Source organism: Tachysurus vachellii, chromosome 13, assembly GCF_030014155.1.
Source record: "Tachysurus vachellii isolate PV-2020 chromosome 13, HZAU_Pvac_v1, whole genome shotgun sequence".
NCBI classification, from domain to species: Eukaryota; Metazoa; Chordata; class Actinopteri; order Siluriformes; family Bagridae; genus Tachysurus; species Tachysurus vachellii.
Genome location: NC_083472.1, coordinates 11,984,845 through 12,003,727, shown reverse-complemented (window position 1 = coordinate 12,003,727; position 18,883 = coordinate 11,984,845). Strand labels below are relative to the sequence as shown.

At 40.9% G+C, this 18,883-nt stretch overlaps 1 protein-coding gene across 1 annotated transcript in view; it reads right to left on the bottom strand.

Moving 5' to 3' along the window:
• Nucleotides 1–1,699: 1,699 nt before the first annotated feature.
• Nucleotides 1,700–18,883, bottom strand: part of mrpl11 (mitochondrial ribosomal protein L11) — a 42,000-nt gene continuing 24,816 nt past the window's right edge. The window contains exons 3-6 of the mRNA XM_060885909.1: nucleotides 8,374–8,469; nucleotides 3,448–3,541; nucleotides 2,723–2,882; nucleotides 1,700–1,926 (exon numbers count right to left, since the gene is read on the bottom strand). Coding sequence (XP_060741892.1) covers nucleotides 1,824–1,926; nucleotides 2,723–2,882; nucleotides 3,448–3,541; nucleotides 8,374–8,469 — 453 coding nt within the window. The 3' untranslated portion in view covers nucleotides 1,700–1,823. The remainder of the gene's footprint in view (nucleotides 1,927–2,722; nucleotides 2,883–3,447; nucleotides 3,542–8,373; nucleotides 8,470–18,883) is intronic.

Genomic DNA, 18,883 nt, shown 5'->3' with positions numbered 1-18,883 from the left:
GAAAGTGATATAACAGTTTTTTTGAGCTCTTTGATTCTTGGGCCCCGACTAGATACTCAGTGGCAGATAGTTCAAAAAGTACTTTTTGTGTCTGACTACTGTGCTCTTAGCACTATATGCTCTGTGATGCTACATTTGCAAAAGAAAATGGCTCTTATGTCAATACATGACATCATGTCACAATTTTGTGCAATTTTTTAGGGCACATCCTAGGTAGAAATGTATTTTTTTTTTTTTAGTTTATTTGTAGCCTATCCAGAAAACACTGAATGCAAATCTTGAATATCTAACGAATCAGATTTAAATTCATTACAGGGCCTCCCGACATTCATGATCACTTTTATATTTTTAATACTATTGCAACTGGAAAAGTGGGAGCACAAAGGCTTAGGGACTACCACGCTTGCATCACATCTACAAGATTGAGGGTTAAATTCCCACCTCTGTCCTGAGTGCATGGAGTTTGCACGGTCTCTTTTTGGTGGCCTTTATTCATTATTCTTTATTCTTTTTGGTGGCCTTTATTCATTACATACACATTACAGCACAGTGAAATACTTTTCTTTACATATCCCAGCTTAGGAAGCTGAGCTCAGCACAAGGTACATGATACAGCACCCCTGAAGCAAAGGGGAAGGAAAGCAATTTCCCAATAAGGAACCCAGAGCTTTAACTATTTGAGCCACCATTGTACCCAGTGCCTAGATAAACATTGTGAGACTGACTAGCCTATTGTTTGCGTGTGCACATGACTGTGCCCTGTAATTTGGTGGGCTCTCTGTTCATGTTGTCCCTTGTCTTCTGCCAAGGGTCTCCTGGAATAAGATCAGGGTTTCCAGCGAACCTCTGAAAAGTGAGATGAATAGAAAATGGATTAATGGGTGGATATAACTGGATGTGTTGGAGGATGGCTTGTCAGCCATTTAGTGGTTCTACAACCAAAGTATTGTAGAAAGATTATTTAATATCTTATTTGTTTAAAATGTACAAGAGACATAGTGATCATGTGAGCATTTTCTGTTTTATAAACACTCACCCGATACTTTGTTTGGATATAATATACACCTGCACGTTCATGAAATAATCTAATCAGACAATCAGTACAAAGCATACAATTATGCAGATACAGGTCAAGACCTTTAGTTAAGTTTCCATCAAACATCAGTATGGTGAAGAAATGTAATCTGGGTGACTTTGACCATGGCTTTGTTGTTGGTGAAACTGCTGACCTCCTGCAGTCTCTATAGGTTACAAAAAATGGCAGGAAAAATAAATAAATACATAAATAAAAAAACATTCATGGGGTTAATGCAGTAAATATTGCTCAACCATGGTTATCAGAGAAGCATTTCAGAACATGACAAATGTTGAAGTAGATGGGTTACAGCAGCGGATCACATCTCATCAGCCCACAGCAGGAATCCGAGGCTACTTTAGACGCAGGCTCACAGAAACTGTATTATTATGTTGTTCCTAATAAAGTGGCCAGTGGTGCAGTTATACTTAAATTTTTCATACTCTTCGAGCACTAACCGTTGCACCTGACATACGAGTGGGATGAAGAGACGGATACAGAGAGGACAAGTGAAGAAAAAAGAAAAAGAATCTAGAGTGAAAGATAAAAAGAGAGCAAGACAGGTGGGGGAAGGGATAGTGTGAGAACTAGTAGATCCAATAACCACTAGAAACACAGCTGAGGTAATATAAATGTATTTTATTACCAAAGGGGGCTTTGTGTAAATTCGGGGTTTCTGTTGTCTGCACAATGCAGGGGCGTATTGACATAGAATATAAATAACAGGCAGATACAGTGGGATTATTATTTATTTCTTTTTTCCTGAGGCTGCCTCCATGTTAGCTGCTGCTTCCTCCTTCTGTCTCTGTTCGCGTTGTCTGAGAAACTCGTCGTAGTCTTCGGGTGACAAGCTGACAGAGCGATGACAAGAGAGGAGTGAGGGAGCAAGCGAGACATATACCGCAAGAAGAGAGGAGGGTGTAGAGACAGGAGGTGGAGAATGAGAGAAGAGGAGTGGGGGGGAGAGAGAGACACATCAGCATTACATTAGAATTTCAAAATTCTCTTCAGTTCATTGAAATGCAGAACAAATGTCTTTCATGCATGCATGATGAGTCAGGCTGGTTGTGCTTTAGTGACAAGGTTCATTCAGCCAGCAGCAACAATGTCATCTTTGAGACATCTGAGACCTAGTTAACTAATGTAATGAGGTTTCGTTCTCATACCCGTTCCAAATGCTAATAAATCACACTGGCAAAATGCCATTTCAAACGATTGTTTGTACATCAGTTACCAGAAAATAAGGTGGAAAAAAAATCTGGCTATAAATGTGCATAAAGCCATTACCTTGCACTCACCTGGATTCCTCATCTTTATTTAAGTATTAATTATGCAAACTAAAAAAACCAGGGTGCATTTTGAGTTGAAGTTCACTAGGGAGCACAGAAATATTCAAATGAGGATAAGAAAGAAATCTTTAAGACTTTGGAATGACAGCAATATTATTTATCTATGATGATTTTTTGCATTATGAACTGAATTAAAATGCGTGACTAGAAATCTTTCATGCATAATACAAACCAAATGCTAGTTTGATTTTTTTTAAGTGAAAGTGGTAAAGATGTGCTACATGTTTAAAGACTTGCATATTTGATAGATCTTTGTGTCAGCGTGTAACAGTGCGAGAGGCAGAATTGTGTTTCTTACTTGTTGACAATTTTGATACCGAGTGATCTGGCTGAACCGATGATGCTCTTGACCACGTTCTGCATGGACGTGTCCTGCAGCTTGAAGCACTCGTCCTGTGCCTTGACCTTTGCTATCTCATACACCGCCCTAACAGACACCATACCAGCCGTCTCATGCCCTAGTGGGAACAGTAGAGGCACAGAGCTGGTTAGGAGTGAAGAGATAGAATCAGACATAGAGGAAAAGTGTGTGTGTGTGTGTGTGTGTGTGTGTGTGTGTGTGTGTGTGTGTGTGTGTGGGGGGGGCCCTAGAGCACAAGAGCAAAAGCATAAAAGTGTAACAGTGACAGTGAGAACAGCACCAGAGTAAGAGGGGTGCAGAGGAAGAAAGCGAAAACTTACGAGCAGTCAGAAGGAAAGGAGAAGAGTGGGTATTAAAAGTGCAGCTGTTAAGAGAGGGTATAATTGAAGCAGACTTGAACATAGGAAAATGAGGCAACATTTACAATTCTCTTTCCATCATGCAGCACCATTTTGCCACTGATTTTCTCTGAATAAATTTGCTGCTTCTTCTGGCATGGCTCAGCATAAATATATCATCAATCAAAAAAATGCAATCTGAAGTCAGCCTGTCCATTCGTAAAACATAAGCTGGGACTGAGGCATACAAATGGGTGGCCCAGAGCTGCATGAAGGCCATGACGATGTATGACCACAGCTTTAGTTATAATAGGGCTAACTCACCGGTTTTTCCTGCACCTTTCTCGATGCCCGCAGCTTGTTTCAAGAAGTAAGATACCGTGGGCTGCCCGATCTTCAAGTCATACGTCCTGTCTGGCTGTAAAGAGGAAAAAGAGAGATGCTCAACAATAGCTCATCCATTAAAGATAGAAACATAAAAAAGGCAGTAGCAAATCGACCATATGCTAAAAACATGGTCAGCACAGCTGTAGTGCTTAATCTCATTAATGTAAACAAACTTGTTCATATTTATAAAGATTCATTCACGTCTAAAATTAAGGCATGTAAGTATGTAGCTATAAATGACACTCTAGCCTCAAACTCTGCAGGTGAGCCTTGCAAAAAATCTATTTGTTATTCACAGCCTCAAAGAATCTTTTGTAGACTTTCTGATGTGTCCAGTGAAGCTTACCACACCACAAACACACACTAGTCTGGACTGCTACACAAGATTTAAGGCACGGATTAAGTGTCACAGTGTGGATCAAAGACAATGAGCACAGAGCAGACAGCCTAATGGGACCGCAGGGAGTTCACAGGAGACCGACATGGCAGCACGGCCCAGTCAGAATCGACTGTAGTCATCCAGCTAAACTCTGAACACAACAAAGCCAATTAAACACCACAAAATGGTCCTTACGTAGTTGAGACCAGCTAATCTTTTACTTCCCTAATCCATGTCACTACAAAAAAAAGCTCTACAATTGCTCCAGGGCCTGGTTTGCATTTGGCTGTAAATCATTATTGTTATTTCCTCTTTTGACTTGAATGCCAGGACATTTCTTTACTAGACATTTGCTTGATTCTTAAATCACTCATAAGACAAATGCAAAGCTACAGTACTCAAAATTTTACAAATTATGCTGCTGTTGGGAATAAATTTGTTTTAAATGGTACGTTAAAGTATATTAAAAGTCTTCTTTGACTAGATCAAAGACTTCAGACAAATTGTTGCTGAGAAATATGTCTGATATTATGGGCTATTACACAATATGCTAAATGCATTTCATTTTTTTATTATTACATGTTATAAATAGATTAGACATAATCATTTGTGAATATTCATTCCATCAAACCAATTAAGGTCAGCAGGTAGAATGTTCTGGTTAAGTATTCAGTGTATCATCCTATAAAACAGCTCGATCCGGCATTAAATTTGACTTATTCCACACTGACAGAGTGAGGCTGGCAAGATACTCGGCTTCTGAAAGCAAGGTCCAAAGTATGTTTATGAATGTTGTTTATGATCAGCAGGCTGCACAGAGGGATATGGTCATTCACCAGCTTCCCCAGGCTTCAGTGAACCATGGTCAGGGTCATAATGTTTGAAAGGAAAAAATTCAGCCCAGTAGTGAAATTACTCATGCAGTAACAACAAAAAGAACTCCTACTGTGCCACAGAGCTCCGGGCTTTGCACAAGAGCCATGTACCATGGACCAAAACACAGTTTGTTTTTGTAGAAACGTGCACAAATTTATACCCATTTTCTTACAAGAGATCAATATGAAGTAGGAACAATGTTTCTGAATAATATAATGAATTTTTAAAAAAATAATTAAAAACAATTAAAATGTTTAATTAGCATTGGAAAATGGAAGCCATGATCATTATTACATCACATTATTATTATTTAGATCTTCTGTATCTAAATAGGATAAAGGTCTCTGTTTCCATTGTTTCTAGACAGTAAACAAAACAAATATATTTATATATATTTTTATATTTATAATATAAATATATTAATATATTTCCAGAAATTGTTGGTAATTGTTGGTACGTAAAGCTGAGACCTGTCTTTCTATTAAGATCCGTCTCACCCGCTGTGATCACTGGACAGCTAAGACAGACATACACACCTGGTATTTTCGTGTTACAAAGCACATTTAGTGACTAGAAGAGCTGTTGTGTCTGCTAAGAGCACTTCAAACCCAGATATGAGAGAAAACTAAACAACCTTGAAACTCAAACAAAGGCTATAAACCATCATTTAGCCTTTGGACAACGTTTTCTAATTAACTCAGACTGGGTGACAATCTGTATTTTACACCTCATGTGCTTTTAACAACACAAACAACCTGAGCGCAGGTGTATTTTGTGAGTTTGGGGATTAAAATATAAGACATAGGCAGCAACACTAATTTTATATTAGATCCAAGAAGAGGTAATACCAAGCCTGGAATCAGAATAATTTGAGAATACTTATTTTCGACTTCTTGATGTAATCGCCACAGTGGGAATTTGTTAACATGGAGATTCAAATGATTATATGTGACAAATAATTTGAGACTCTCTTGCTTGGTGCTGTTTAATTATAGAAATAAGACATATATATCACTTATAACATGAATTGTGACTCTCTCTCTCTCTCTCTCATGCCTCTAAGGCTGCCATTATGTGTGAGTGTGTGCATGAAATGGACTGGCAGGTGAAGGGAAAGGTGGAGGGAACTGTCGCTTTAAATAAACCTTGCATATTGGTCCTGAAACAAATGGTTAAATGCTTCAAATTGGTTCTTTATTTATTACAATTATGTCTCATTATATCTCCACAAAGTAAGTGGTTTATATTTTCTTCGGTCTTTCATCCAATTAAAAAAAAAATCATCCTACTTAAGATAATTAACTAATTTTGCCAAAGTTATTTTGGCAAAATTAGTTTGTTAAAACATAGTTGCCAAATTCCAAATTTTTTGGTGATAAAAGTAATTAAACTCAACAGCAAGTAAAAGACTTGTGAAAGAGTAATAATGCTGCAGGGTTGAGTTTCCAATGAGGGAGAAAGAGCAGTGCAGGATGAAAGAAGACTGAAAGATACATAAAAATCATCTCAGGAATACTGCGGTTAAATTATTTATTTAATCTACTTCACTGTGTTAGTCTTTTTTTTAACATAAAGACAAAATGAAAGTGTTATTTCATGTGCGATGGGGACAGGGAACATTTTATCACCAAATTGCTGGTTCAGTTGAAGCAATGTTAAGTCAAGCTAAAATGGCTACCAAGAAAAAACAAATGTGCATACACGGTGTAATGTGACAATATTAATTGCTATGTTTGAATAAATTAGATTTAATAAAGATTGTTCCTGCAGAATTTCCTTCACATCTTATTGGGTTCATCTGATGGCTGAAGACATGATCTGCAAACAGTTTACAGAACAGGCATGGTATCTCACTTTAAGAAAGGTAATGGAAAGGATTGGAATTTCCAAAACATTAGATCTCAACAAATAGAGAAAAGGGAGCACCAAGAACAGTTGGTTTTTGCAAGAACTTCATGATGTGGCAGCAAATCATGCAAACTATGCTTCAACAAAGTAATAGTTTAGGGGTGTAACTTATGCAGTTAGGTTATTATAAGATCTTTATTATATAAAATGTTTGATCGTTTTCCACTGTAATTTCTCACCGAGGGAAACATGAGGTGTATATTTCAAAGCTTGTGTATATTTTATATATTCATTGATACACATTCACCACATGGGTTATCATGTTTTTTTTCCCCATACACAGTGTGCATTTCCTAAACCCTCACACAGTTCATTACTTTACAGTAAAATCAGGATATAAAGTTAACCTCTGAATCAGCGAAGTACATAACAACAAAAAGTGATTGTAGTCACATTTTTCCTCTGAAAATATTTCCTGCTGTAGTAAAACAGTGTTACTATGCTTTGAACACAACAAAAACAACAGAACCTGACTTTTTTCCTGCCTCTTGGCATTCACAGCAGCCATCAGTGGGGAAAAATCTCAGGGGGATTAAATCTAAAGGAAAATATCAAAAACTCTAGTGTGTCATATGAAGCCCCAGATTGATATCACAGCAAAACAAGATCAATAATAGATGCTTATTCACTGCAAACTATATTTTTCCCCCTTTCCTCCAGATAAGCAGGTTGGATTGGATGAAAATGCCATAGTGTTATGCTGCAATAGTTACTTAATGATAACATATGCTTAAATTTCCTAGACCATGAAATGTCCTAGGAGACATTGTTTATTTATATATAAAAAGACAGAAAGCAATAGTGCAAGAGCTTCCACTGAGGCTGTCAGACAAAATACTTAACTAGAGCACTGCTAAATTAAAGAAAGGAAAATGGAACCTGCTTCAAGAACTTCTGATTAGTTGTGTGACCCCTAAAGTTTGTCATAAGCAACCATTAAGAAATAAAAAGAAATCCTTCACACCTTCAGTATTGAGCCTTGCAGCCTGCTACCTTGGCATTTATTCAACATGCAGGACTGCACAAATGAATCCATCTTTATGTTAGAGCTTGAGACAGGCTGAATTTTGTAAATTATATTACTTTACCTCGCTGTTTTTTTAAAAAAAAAAAAAAAAAAAAAAAAAAAAAAAAAAAAAAATTCAGAAAAAGAGGAGACAAAGATTGCATTGGAGGAGGCAGAAATAAGTGGAGTCAAGTAAGGCTCTCTAATGCACCTATGACACAAATCATTCAGGGTGCTCCCATTACTCCACAAAGCACTGAAGCGAGTACATTACCAGTATTAACTTCAAGAGCTGAAATGATAACAGTGTCTTTGGTGAATATACTATAATAAAGAAGATCTGACAAGTTCAGGCCAGGTGAAACCTGTGCACGCTACATCACGCCGGCTACTAATTCTAAAGTCTTCGCACCACAGTTGATTCCAGTCAAATCAATGACTCCATTTGAACATAATATCCATGCAAGCTTCAAGCTATGATTTTACATTCATACTGCATCAGTGGCTGCTTAGAACAAGTGGGTTAGACCCATACATGATCATCTCCACGGACTCATAGAAATTGGATAAATGAATATGGGCCAAGGCAAATAGTAATAATTTGCCACAATACCAGGGCCAAGTGGGAGAGTGTACTGCACAATGTAGAATAAATTTAATTATAAAAACTAATTAAAAAGGGTTTACATTTTACCTTGACATTGATCTTGATGGGAAGAGGAATGCCTTCTTTGAGGTCTTTGGTTTTCTCATTGAAGTCCTTACAGAACGCACCAATTGGGATCCCTTTCTAGAATGACAAAAAAGACAGGAAAAAAGAACTGTAAATAATTTAATAAGTCTGAATAGGTTCAGGAAATATATGATATGATACAGATGAGATAAATTAAGTCAATTCACTTTCTTGATATATTCAGGCATCATTAGTTTTCTTCTAACAATTGCAGCCTCTGATTCATAGCAGCTGATTAGACTGTGATAACTTTCTCTTTATAACTTTTCAGTGTTAAATAACATTTGTAGACATGAATAAAATCAGAATTGAACAGTTTTTGAAAAATAGATTGTGATGCATATGCTGTATTAATCTAATTTGATATTCATGTCATAATATGGCTGATATCACCTGTCTTTAAGTATGAATTGGTACATTGAATATTTCAGACGGTCAGCTTGTGGTGGCTTTCATTTGAGGAATACCAATTACCCTTTAAGAAAGGCAGCATGGTGAGTGTCAATCATTCAATAACTTATTGGTGCACTGCAAGTGCCTGTGCATGCTTGGATGCCTGTGTTAGCACATGAGTGGGAGAATGGTGAAGTCCATTTAGCCAAGGGTGAGTGAGTGAGTGTGTGCGCACGCTTGTGTGTGTGTGAGTGTTTTTAGAATATGGCAGTCATCACGCCTGTGAGACGTGATAAATGAGATCCTTGTTACTGCTCCCTGCCAGATAGAAAGTAAAATGTACAGCTGACATTAAGTGAGCACTGCTTGCCATTTCTCCTGCGTTCCTTCTATTCAACATGGGTTCATTTTCTGTGACACTAATTCACAGGCCACTACTAATCAGTAATTTAATTACAGGAAATAGAGAGCTATGCTGACCTTCTCAAAGGCACCATGTTGACTAAGGCTCACTTTTCAATCTTGCTGCCAGATTTAAAATAAAGGTAGGCTCTATATTTCTGAAGCAAATCATTTAAGGTAATAAAAACAACAAAAAAAAAACAACTGAGTATGGAAATTAATTTTATACTATTATTTATTAGTATTTTATTTTAGTGTGTGTGTGTGTGTGTATATATATATATATATATATATATATATATATATATATATATATATATATATATATATATATACACATACATATATATATATATACATATATACACACACACTATACACACACGTACATATATATATATGTATGTATAGAATTTTGTATAAAATATATATATATACACATATACATACACACACACACACACACACACACACATATATATATGCACACCCAATGCACACTGATTATAAAGCACCTTTGCTGTACATGATGACTGCAGGGTCATTTGCATTCAGAGTTTAGTCTTTATTATCTGCTTCTAAATAATTTCTAAATATTAATATGGATGTTTAGTTCTGTTTAGCAATCAATATATATTGACATTATAATAAAGTTTTCTTCATGCAGTGATGTTGAAATATGATCTAAAATGGAATTCAAAATGCTGAATCTTTCAAACAAATACTAATAAAACCTCCATCAAACAGATAAGAACAAATTGCCTTGGACAGGTCCACAATAATGCACCTAAGAAGAACTATTTTTTAAAGCAAAGATTTATTTTAGGACATTTCTTTTCTATGATAAAGTGCTGCCGTTGCCATGCCAACTCAAAGAAAATACTACTGGTCTGGATGAGTTAAATGCTTTTGGATGCAGGCACCAAGTAATCTTCATGGCAGATGGCTGGTGTGTTGCATTTGAATTTAGGGGGAAAAAAGAGGAAAAAACAACTTGTGCCAATAAAATGCAAAACAAAAGCGCCCGAATTCATTCTCCCTGCTGACTTGATTATTAACAACAATTTTGTCTGAACCATCCTGGCATCTAAGCTAACTCTCATTCAGCTGAAAACAAGAGAGCTGAGTAAACAAGTGGGGTGGGATGGCTGGCAATTATTTTTTTCCCCCTATTAGTTTGTGGATATTGGCAAAGGCTCATTAGATCTACCACTGGTAAAGAGTCTAGGATTTAAAGGTAATGCTGTCCCACGTCTTTCCATCTGCCATTTAACTACAAAGCAAAGTAGAACACTGGAAATGGAAGGTGGTTCTAACTATAAAATGGATCGTGTGCTAGAAAAACTGCAGACAGTTTTATAAGAAAGGCATGTGAGTGTCATTGTAGGGGACTAAGACTAGAGATGTGTGCAAGAGCATACTGAGGCACAAGACTGAAGTCAAATAGAGTCAAGCAATGGCAGCTATAATGGATGTCTAGGGGTTTCATTATCATAAGTGTGGCCACTATAAGATTGGAAAACTGTCTAAGTGAAAAGGAGAGTCAGTCTCTTTGGCACTCTTTCTAAAGCTTGGTGTTGGTTCATAGAGATGCCAAGTGTTTAATACAAAGGGCACAGAGGTTTCACTTTGATGCTCTGGCCAAATTGACAGTCCAGCCTACTAAAGCCTAGGGATCTAATCATCCTGATGTCAAGCAGTCCAATTAAATCCTTTCTTTTCCCCGCCATGACTGATAAAAGAAAAGTAGTCAGAAGCAAAATGGTTGCTCTACATCACCTTGATGGGAGCATTTAGCTTCCCCTAGACAACTTACTCAATACTTCAGAGGGATATTAAAGTTCTTTATCATTTTGAGACTCTCATAATGTATCCTTTATGACAGGAGGTCTTAAAAAAAAAAAAAATATTCTTCTCAGTCATGCCTGATGAAATTTATAAAAGCAGATGCTGTCACAGCAAAAAAGTGATATAAACATTCCACTTTACAGAAAAGCATGATTTTAAAATAACCTTAAAAATAGTAAAGTGCACTTAAATATATTTTATATATAAATAATATTGTTCCTTCAGTGAATCAGGTTTCCTCAGTGGGGAGAAAACTTTTAATGAATAACATAGGAGACAAATATAACAAATATAAATATATATTTATATATATTCCCCTCCTTGAACCGCCACCTTATTGTGGTGGAGGGGTTTGCGTGCCTGAATGATCCTAGGAGCTATGTTGTCTGGGGCTTTTTTGCCCCTGGTAGGGTCTCCCAAGGCAAACAGGTCCTGGGTGACAGGCCAGACAAAGAGCGGTTCAAGAGCCCTTTATGAAGAACAATAAAACAAGGTCCGTGACGTCGCCCGGTATGGCGCAACCGGGGCCCCACCCTGGAGCCAGGCCCGGGGTTGGGGCTCGCATGCGAGCGCCTGGTGGCCGGGTCTTACCCCATGGGGCCCGGCCGGGCACAGCCCGAAAGAGTGACGTGGGGCCGATCTCCTGTGGGCCCACCACCTGCAGGAGAAACCGTAAGGGGCTGGTGCAATGTGGATTGGGTGGCAGTCGAAGGCGACCCAATCCCCGGACACGGAATCTGGCTCTAGGGACATGGAATGTCACCTCGCTGGGGGGGAAGGAGCCTGAGCTGGTGCGGGAGGTCGAGAGATACCGACTAGATATAGTTGGGCTCACCTCCACGCACGGCTTGGGCTCTGGAACCCAACTCCTTGAGAGAGGCTGGGCTCTCTACTACTCTGGAGTTGCCCGCGGTGAGAGGCGGCGGGCTGGTGTGGGCTTGCTCATAGCCCCCCAGCTCAGCAGCCATGTGTTGGAGTTCACCCCGGTGAACGAGAGGGTCGTTTCCCTACGCCTTCGGGTCGGGGAGAGGTCTCTCACTGTTATTTGTGCTTACGGGCCAAATGGCAGTGTAGAGTACCCGACCTTCTTGGAGTCTCTGGGAGGGGTGCTGGAAAGTGCTCCGACCGGGGACTCCGTCATTCTACTGGGGGACTTCAACGCTCACGTGGGCAGCGACAGTGACACCTGGAGGGGTGTGATTGGGAGGAACGGCCCCCCCGACCTGAACCCGAGTGGTGTTCTGTTATTGGACTTCTGTGCTAGTCACAGTTTGTCCATAATGAACACCATGTTCAAGCATAAGGGTGTCCATCAGTACACATGGCATCAGGACACCCTAGGTCAGAGGTCGATGATCGACTTTGTGGTTGTTTCATCTGACCTCCGGCCGTATGTCTTGGACACTCGGGTAAAGAGAGGGGCGGAGCTGTCAACTGATCACCACCTGGTGGTGAGTTGGATCCGATGGCCGGGGAGGAAGTTGGACAGACTTGGCAGACCCAAACGTACTGTGAGGGTCCGCTGGGAACGTTTGGCAGAGTCTCCGGTCAGAGAGATCTTCAACTCCCACCTCCGGCAGAGCTTCAACCAGATCCCGAGGGAGGTTGGAGACGTTGAGTCTGAGTGGACCATGTTCTCCACCTCCATTGTCGACGCGGCCGCGCGGAGCTGTGGCCGTAAGGTCTCTGGTGCCTGTCGTGGCGGCAATCCCCGAACCCGGTGGTGGACACCGGAAGTAAGGGATGCCGTCAAGCTGAAGAAGGAGTCCTATCGAGCCTGGTTGGCTCGGGGGACTCCGGAGGCAGCTGATAGGTACCGGAGGGCCAAGCGAGCTTCAGCCCGGGTGGTTGCAGAGGCAAAAACTCGGGTCTGGGAAGAGTTCGGTGAGGCCATGGAGAAGGACTATAGGTTGGCCTCGAAGAAATTCTGGCAAACCGTCCGGCGCCTCAGGAAGGGGAAGCAGTGCCCTGCTCACACTGTTTACAGTGAGAGTGGGAATCTGCTGACTTCCACTGGGGACATTCTCGGACGGTGGAAGGAGTACTTCGAGGTTCTCCTCAACCCCACCGACATGTCTTCCACTGAGGAAGCAGAGGCAGAGGGCTCAGTTGAGGACTCATCGATCCCCCAAGCTGAGGTCACTGAGGTGGTTGAGAAGCTCCTCAGTGGCAAGGCACCGGGGGTGGATGAGATCCGCCCTGAGTACCTCAAGTCTCTGGATGTTGTGGGGCTGTCTTGGTTGACACGCCTCTGAAACATCGCGTGGCGGCTGGGGACAGTGCCTCTGGACTGGCAGACTGGGGTGGTGGTCCCTCTGTTTAAGAAGGGGGACCGGAGGGTGTGTTCCAACTACAGGGGGATCACACTCCTCAGCCTCCCTGGAAAAGTCTATGCCAGGGTACTGGAGAGGAGAATTCGGCCGATAGTCGAACCTCGGATTCAGGAGGAACAATGTGGGTTTCGTCCCGGTCGTGGAACACTGGACCATCTCTATACCCTCACCAGGTTGCTGGAGGGTTCATGGGAGTTTGCCCAACCAGTCCACATGTGCTTTGTGGATCTGGAGAAGGCATTCGACTGTGTCCCTCGTGGTGATCTGTGGGGGGTGCTCTGGGAGTATGGGGTCCGGGGCCCTCTGCTAAGGGCTGTTCGGTCCCTATATGTTCGGAGCAGGAGTTTGGTTCGCATTGCCGGCAGTAAGTCAGACTTGTTCCCGGTGCATGTTGGACTCCGGCAGGGCTGCCCTTTGTCACCGGTCCTGTTCATTATTTATATGGACAGGATTTCTAGGCGCAGTCAGGGGCCGGAGGGAGTCCGGTTTGGGGACCACGGGATTTCGTCTCTGCTTTTTGCAGATGATGTTGTCCTGTTGGCTTCTTCAAATCAGGACCTTCAGCGTGCACTGGGACGGTTTGCAGCCGAGTGTGAAGCGGCAGGGATGAGAATCAGCACCTCCAAGTCCGAGGCCATGGTTCTCAGCCGGAAAAGGGTGGCTTGTCCCCTTCGGGTTGGTGGAAAGCTCCTGCCTCAAGTGGAGGAGTTTAAGTATCTTGGGGTCTTGTTCACGAGTGAGGGAAGGATGGAGCGGGAGATCGACAGGCGGATCGGTGTATCTTCTGCAGTGATGCGGTCGATATACCGGTCTGTTGTGGTGAAGAAAGAGCTGAGCCGCAAGGCGAAGCTCTCTATTTACCAGTCGATCTACGTTCCTACCCTTACCTATGGTCATGAGCTTTGGGTCATGACCGAAAGGACAAGATCCCGGATACAGGCGGCCGAAATGAGTTTCCTCCGCAGGGTGGCTGGGCGCTCCCTTAGAGATAGGGTGAGGAGCTCGGTCACTCGGGAGGAGCTCAGAGTAGAGCCGCTGCTCCTCCACATCGAGAGGAGTCAGCTGAGGTGGCTCGGGCATCTGTTCCGGATGCCTCCTGGACGCCTCCCTGGGGAGGTGTTCCGGGCATGTCCAACCGGGAGGAGGCCCCGGGGAAGACCTAGGACACGCTGGAGGGACTATGTCTCTCGGCTGGCCTGGGAACGCCTCGGTATTCCCCCGGAGGAGCTGGAGGAAGTGTCTGGGGAGAGGGAAGTCTGGGTGTCCCTGCTCAGACTGCTGCCCCCGCGACCCGGCCCCGGATAAGCGGTAGAAGATGGATGGATGGATGAAATATATATTTATTTATTTCTTTTTTTTTAATCAGGACAATTGAACCCCTGATTGTGCCTTTTAAAATAAAACAAAAAAATGGTGACTAAATAAATTTAACACAAAATAGTAACTTTTTTTAAATGTAAGTTTCTTAACCTGATTCTTAACAAAAGAGTAGCTAGTCACTAAATCGAAGAAGCCAACTAAGGATACAATCTCAATTTATAGGTCTTACTATAAAAAATCTGGCAAATCATGTTATTTTATAAAGGACATCAATAATATCTTATGGCCCTAAAAATCTGTATGTGTGTCCTTCATTCAGCTCCTGTGAGGTCAGTGGAACAGGAGCTTTCAGAAAAGGTCATTTCATTAACAGTCTGGCAAAATGTACTCTCACTGAACTGTCTCGCTGGATTAAACCTATTCAGAATGCTCAGCTCCAGAATGCTCATCACCCTTGGCAAAAATGTGTAAAGATTGTTTAAAGAATTGTGTTTAATTACCATGATCTCACACAGAACTTTAACTGGAAAATGAAATAAGACAAAACTGTAATGAGGTTCATTTATCTGGCTATAAACTAATTGACGTGGCAGAGATTGCTTTAGATCTACTGATTTTCAGAACATGGTAGCATTTTGGGGTCAACGACTCCTGATACCTTTATTCTGAACATGTACAGCATTCCCCCCAAAAAAAAGCCTGGAGTTCAGCACCTGGAGTTTACAACTGTATGTTTAATGGGATCTGGGAGAGTGGGAACTGTGTCATAATGGCCACAATTAAGTTCTCAAAGATTTAAATCTGGCTATTGCTGCCAAGAGGCTACAATTAGGTTGTGGTTAGTTCTACAAATATTACAATGATCCAAAATATATACCAATCAACAAAAAGTTGTTTCATAAGCACAGAATCAAACACAACATCCAACCACACATCCCCTGATCTAAGCTTCACTGAAAACCTGTGGAGTGAGCCAAAGAGGAAATTCTACACAAGATGACATAAGATGATCTCCATCTCTATAGGCAGTTATTCCTTTAGATCATTTAAAATGTTGAGCTTAACATTGGTTCCTCAATCTGATGTTATATTTGTCTGTTTTAGGCAAAATGAATCATTAAAAAAAAAGAAACCTTGAGTGCACCTTTTGTAAATGTGTTTTGAAATGTACACAGTGCAATGTTCTGAGTGTATTTATTCAGAAACAGTAGATTCAGAATAGACAGCTTTGTAGTTTCTTTTTTTACTACCTTTAGTGAGCCTTACACAGATATATTAATGGGTCAAGACCATTGAAAAGGAAAACAGAAGAATGGAAGTAAAACTGGGTTCAGTCTATTAAATGCAATATACCTTTGTGACTTCTTACTGCTGTACTGTACAGCAGTAAATCAACTGTACCCTTCACTGCTACTGTAACAAATGTTATAGTGCTATAATAAAATGCGATACATGCTATAAATAAAACATAAATAAATACACATTGTATATAAACATGTACAGCAGATTTTATAAGTCAGTAAGCCACATTTCTTAACAGTACATTCCTCAGATGTTCCTCAAACCATTTCTGAACATGCTGAAAAAAAAAGGTTTATCTTCTTCTCATCATCCATTCTGGTTCCATCTTTTCCTGAAGCGAACACCCAACATTACCTGCCGTTTGGATAGCAATCACGATTTGACTCGTCAAAGTCACTCAGCTCCTTACGCTTGCACATTTGTCCTGCTTCTTACACATCAGGATAGAGAACTGACTGTTCACTTACCTATTATATCCCACCGCATGACAGGTGCTACTATAATGAGAGAATCAATGTTATTCACTTCACCTGTCAGTGGTTTTAATGTCATGGCTGATTAGTGTATAATATCCATATAACTCCCATAAACTTAGAGAGATAGTGCACTCATGAAGCATCATATTTTAAAACCTTGAAGGGCAATGTAAATAGTACATCAAAGTAACTCTGATTTTTTTAATTGCATCCCCGAATGAAAGAAAAGGAAAGCTCAATTAGTATTTGAAATTGTTAGAAGCACAGAGTAGTGTTTAGAGGCTAAATATTAACAGGATGAAATGGGATTTTATGGTACAGTAACCAAATATGGCAGTTGAGTAATATGTGAAACTGCAAGAGTGAAGAAGAGAAATGGCTGTTTTCAAGTTATATTTATTATAGGCAGCATTTTAAAATGAGTGAGGAGCCATGTGTGAAACAGGACATATACATGAAACATAAAAATGATTTGCCCTGGCAGAGGATGATAGGGGATAATCAGGGACAGGGTTAATTAAAGGGTGCAATGTGAGGCACTCTAATTAATTACCCTGATTCCCGTTTTCTTTATTTAATTTACTGAAGTATTCATTGTCTTATCACATTCCACCCTACCAGAGTGTCATGCAGATGATTAACTGTAGACTGTTAAGTTAACACAAGACTTCAAACGTGGAGTGGGCACCCAAAAATAAGGTACATGAGTGAGGACATGATTCAAGATTGAATTAAAACACATACAGATGTTTAATACCCTTGATAAAAAATTATTAAAATGTATAATATCTTATAAACTGGACATAACCCATTCTCTGACATACTTGGGTGAGTGACTGCGGAAACAAAGAAAATTGGATCGACTGCTGAAACAAACCCTTTTGGACAAGGTACAGGCATGAACTCAGAAACTACTACCTCAACACATCAAAGCTGCAATCGTGTTGGGCTCCCTTTGTTTTCATAGGTAGACCATCTGTGTGTAAATGAGGTGTGTGTGGTGACAGCTCACTGCTCCTGTGTGTGACAGATGGCCATAGGGTATGTGAGTATGCTGTTGAATTGAGACTTGTTTGTGCTGGAGGACATTTGGGCAGCAACCAGGTCCTCAGCACTCCAGAGTTATCCTTCACATCCTTCCAAACTTCACTCTGCCTGTCAGTGAGGGAAAATGATGACTGTGCAATGCTGGACATTTGCAACTCCCTCCTTCCCCTTACTCCATGCCCTCATTTTCTCTTTTCTCTTTCTCTCTCCTCCTATACTGAGAGCCACAGAGCTCACTGACCTTCAAAGACACCCATTGGGACTAAAGACAGAAAGCTTGAGTGCAAGTGAGGGGGGCAGGCCAAAAAAAATGAAGTTGGGTAATAGAAAATCTCTCCGTGAAAATCAGTGAAGCACACAGATGATTGTGACAAGAAAGATGACTTGGCCTCCCCTTTCTCTCTCCATGGGTCTGATTAAACCACACACTCAAATGACCCCTGCAACCACAAGAAGATGGGGTGGTAAAGAAAATGGTGCACACACACAGAGTGAGAGCGAGAGAGCGAGAGCGAGAGAGAGAGACAGAAAGAGAGAGAGAGAGAGAGAGAGAGATGATCATTTTGAATTTATATGTTAAGAAGGCAAAAACGACAAAAAGGGCACTTATAGAGGGCAGGGAACGGATAACAAGATCATGCTACGATTATTTCTATGATGCTGTGCAAATTACATCTGAAAATAAATCACATTCTCTCATAAATTCAACACTTCCAAGATTGTGAAAAGGTGATAGGTTTGAGTAGCAGTTCATTTCCTGCAAAAATGAAAAGAACACCATCAAATATGCCTATTAAGAAAAAAAGAAGTGTTCAAACTGTTAGGAACCTGAAGAGTGAAAGATTAAGATGTAGCAATAAAAAAATTAAAGCTGGATCTTGGCAATATCTCGAGCACTAAAATGCTTAGGATATGCAATCATTTATGACTGCATAAGGGACAAGAGATCCCAGATTACTCTATCATCAGTAGCAGTGACTGTGTCTATGACCAAGGTTGTAATTATATAAACGAAGGCAGCTGACTACTCACTGCCCTCCGCTAATACACCGACAATTCAAACATACCCGCCTGCTATTTCGAGTGGCTTGGACAGAAGTGAAAACGGGAGAGAAAGACGAAACTATACAGTGGAATGGGTGAGGAGGAGAGGGGAGGAGGAGGAGGAGGAGGGCGAGTGCACGTAGGCTGCCTACAAATCACACGCCGCAATCATAAACTCGAGCCATGCGCTCGCTTCATTATATTATCGTCCACACGCTGGTAAGCACACCACGTCGGCTTATCGTGAGAATTAAACTTTTAACATCCGGTTGCAGATTTTCCAGTACTACTCGTCGACTTTTCCCC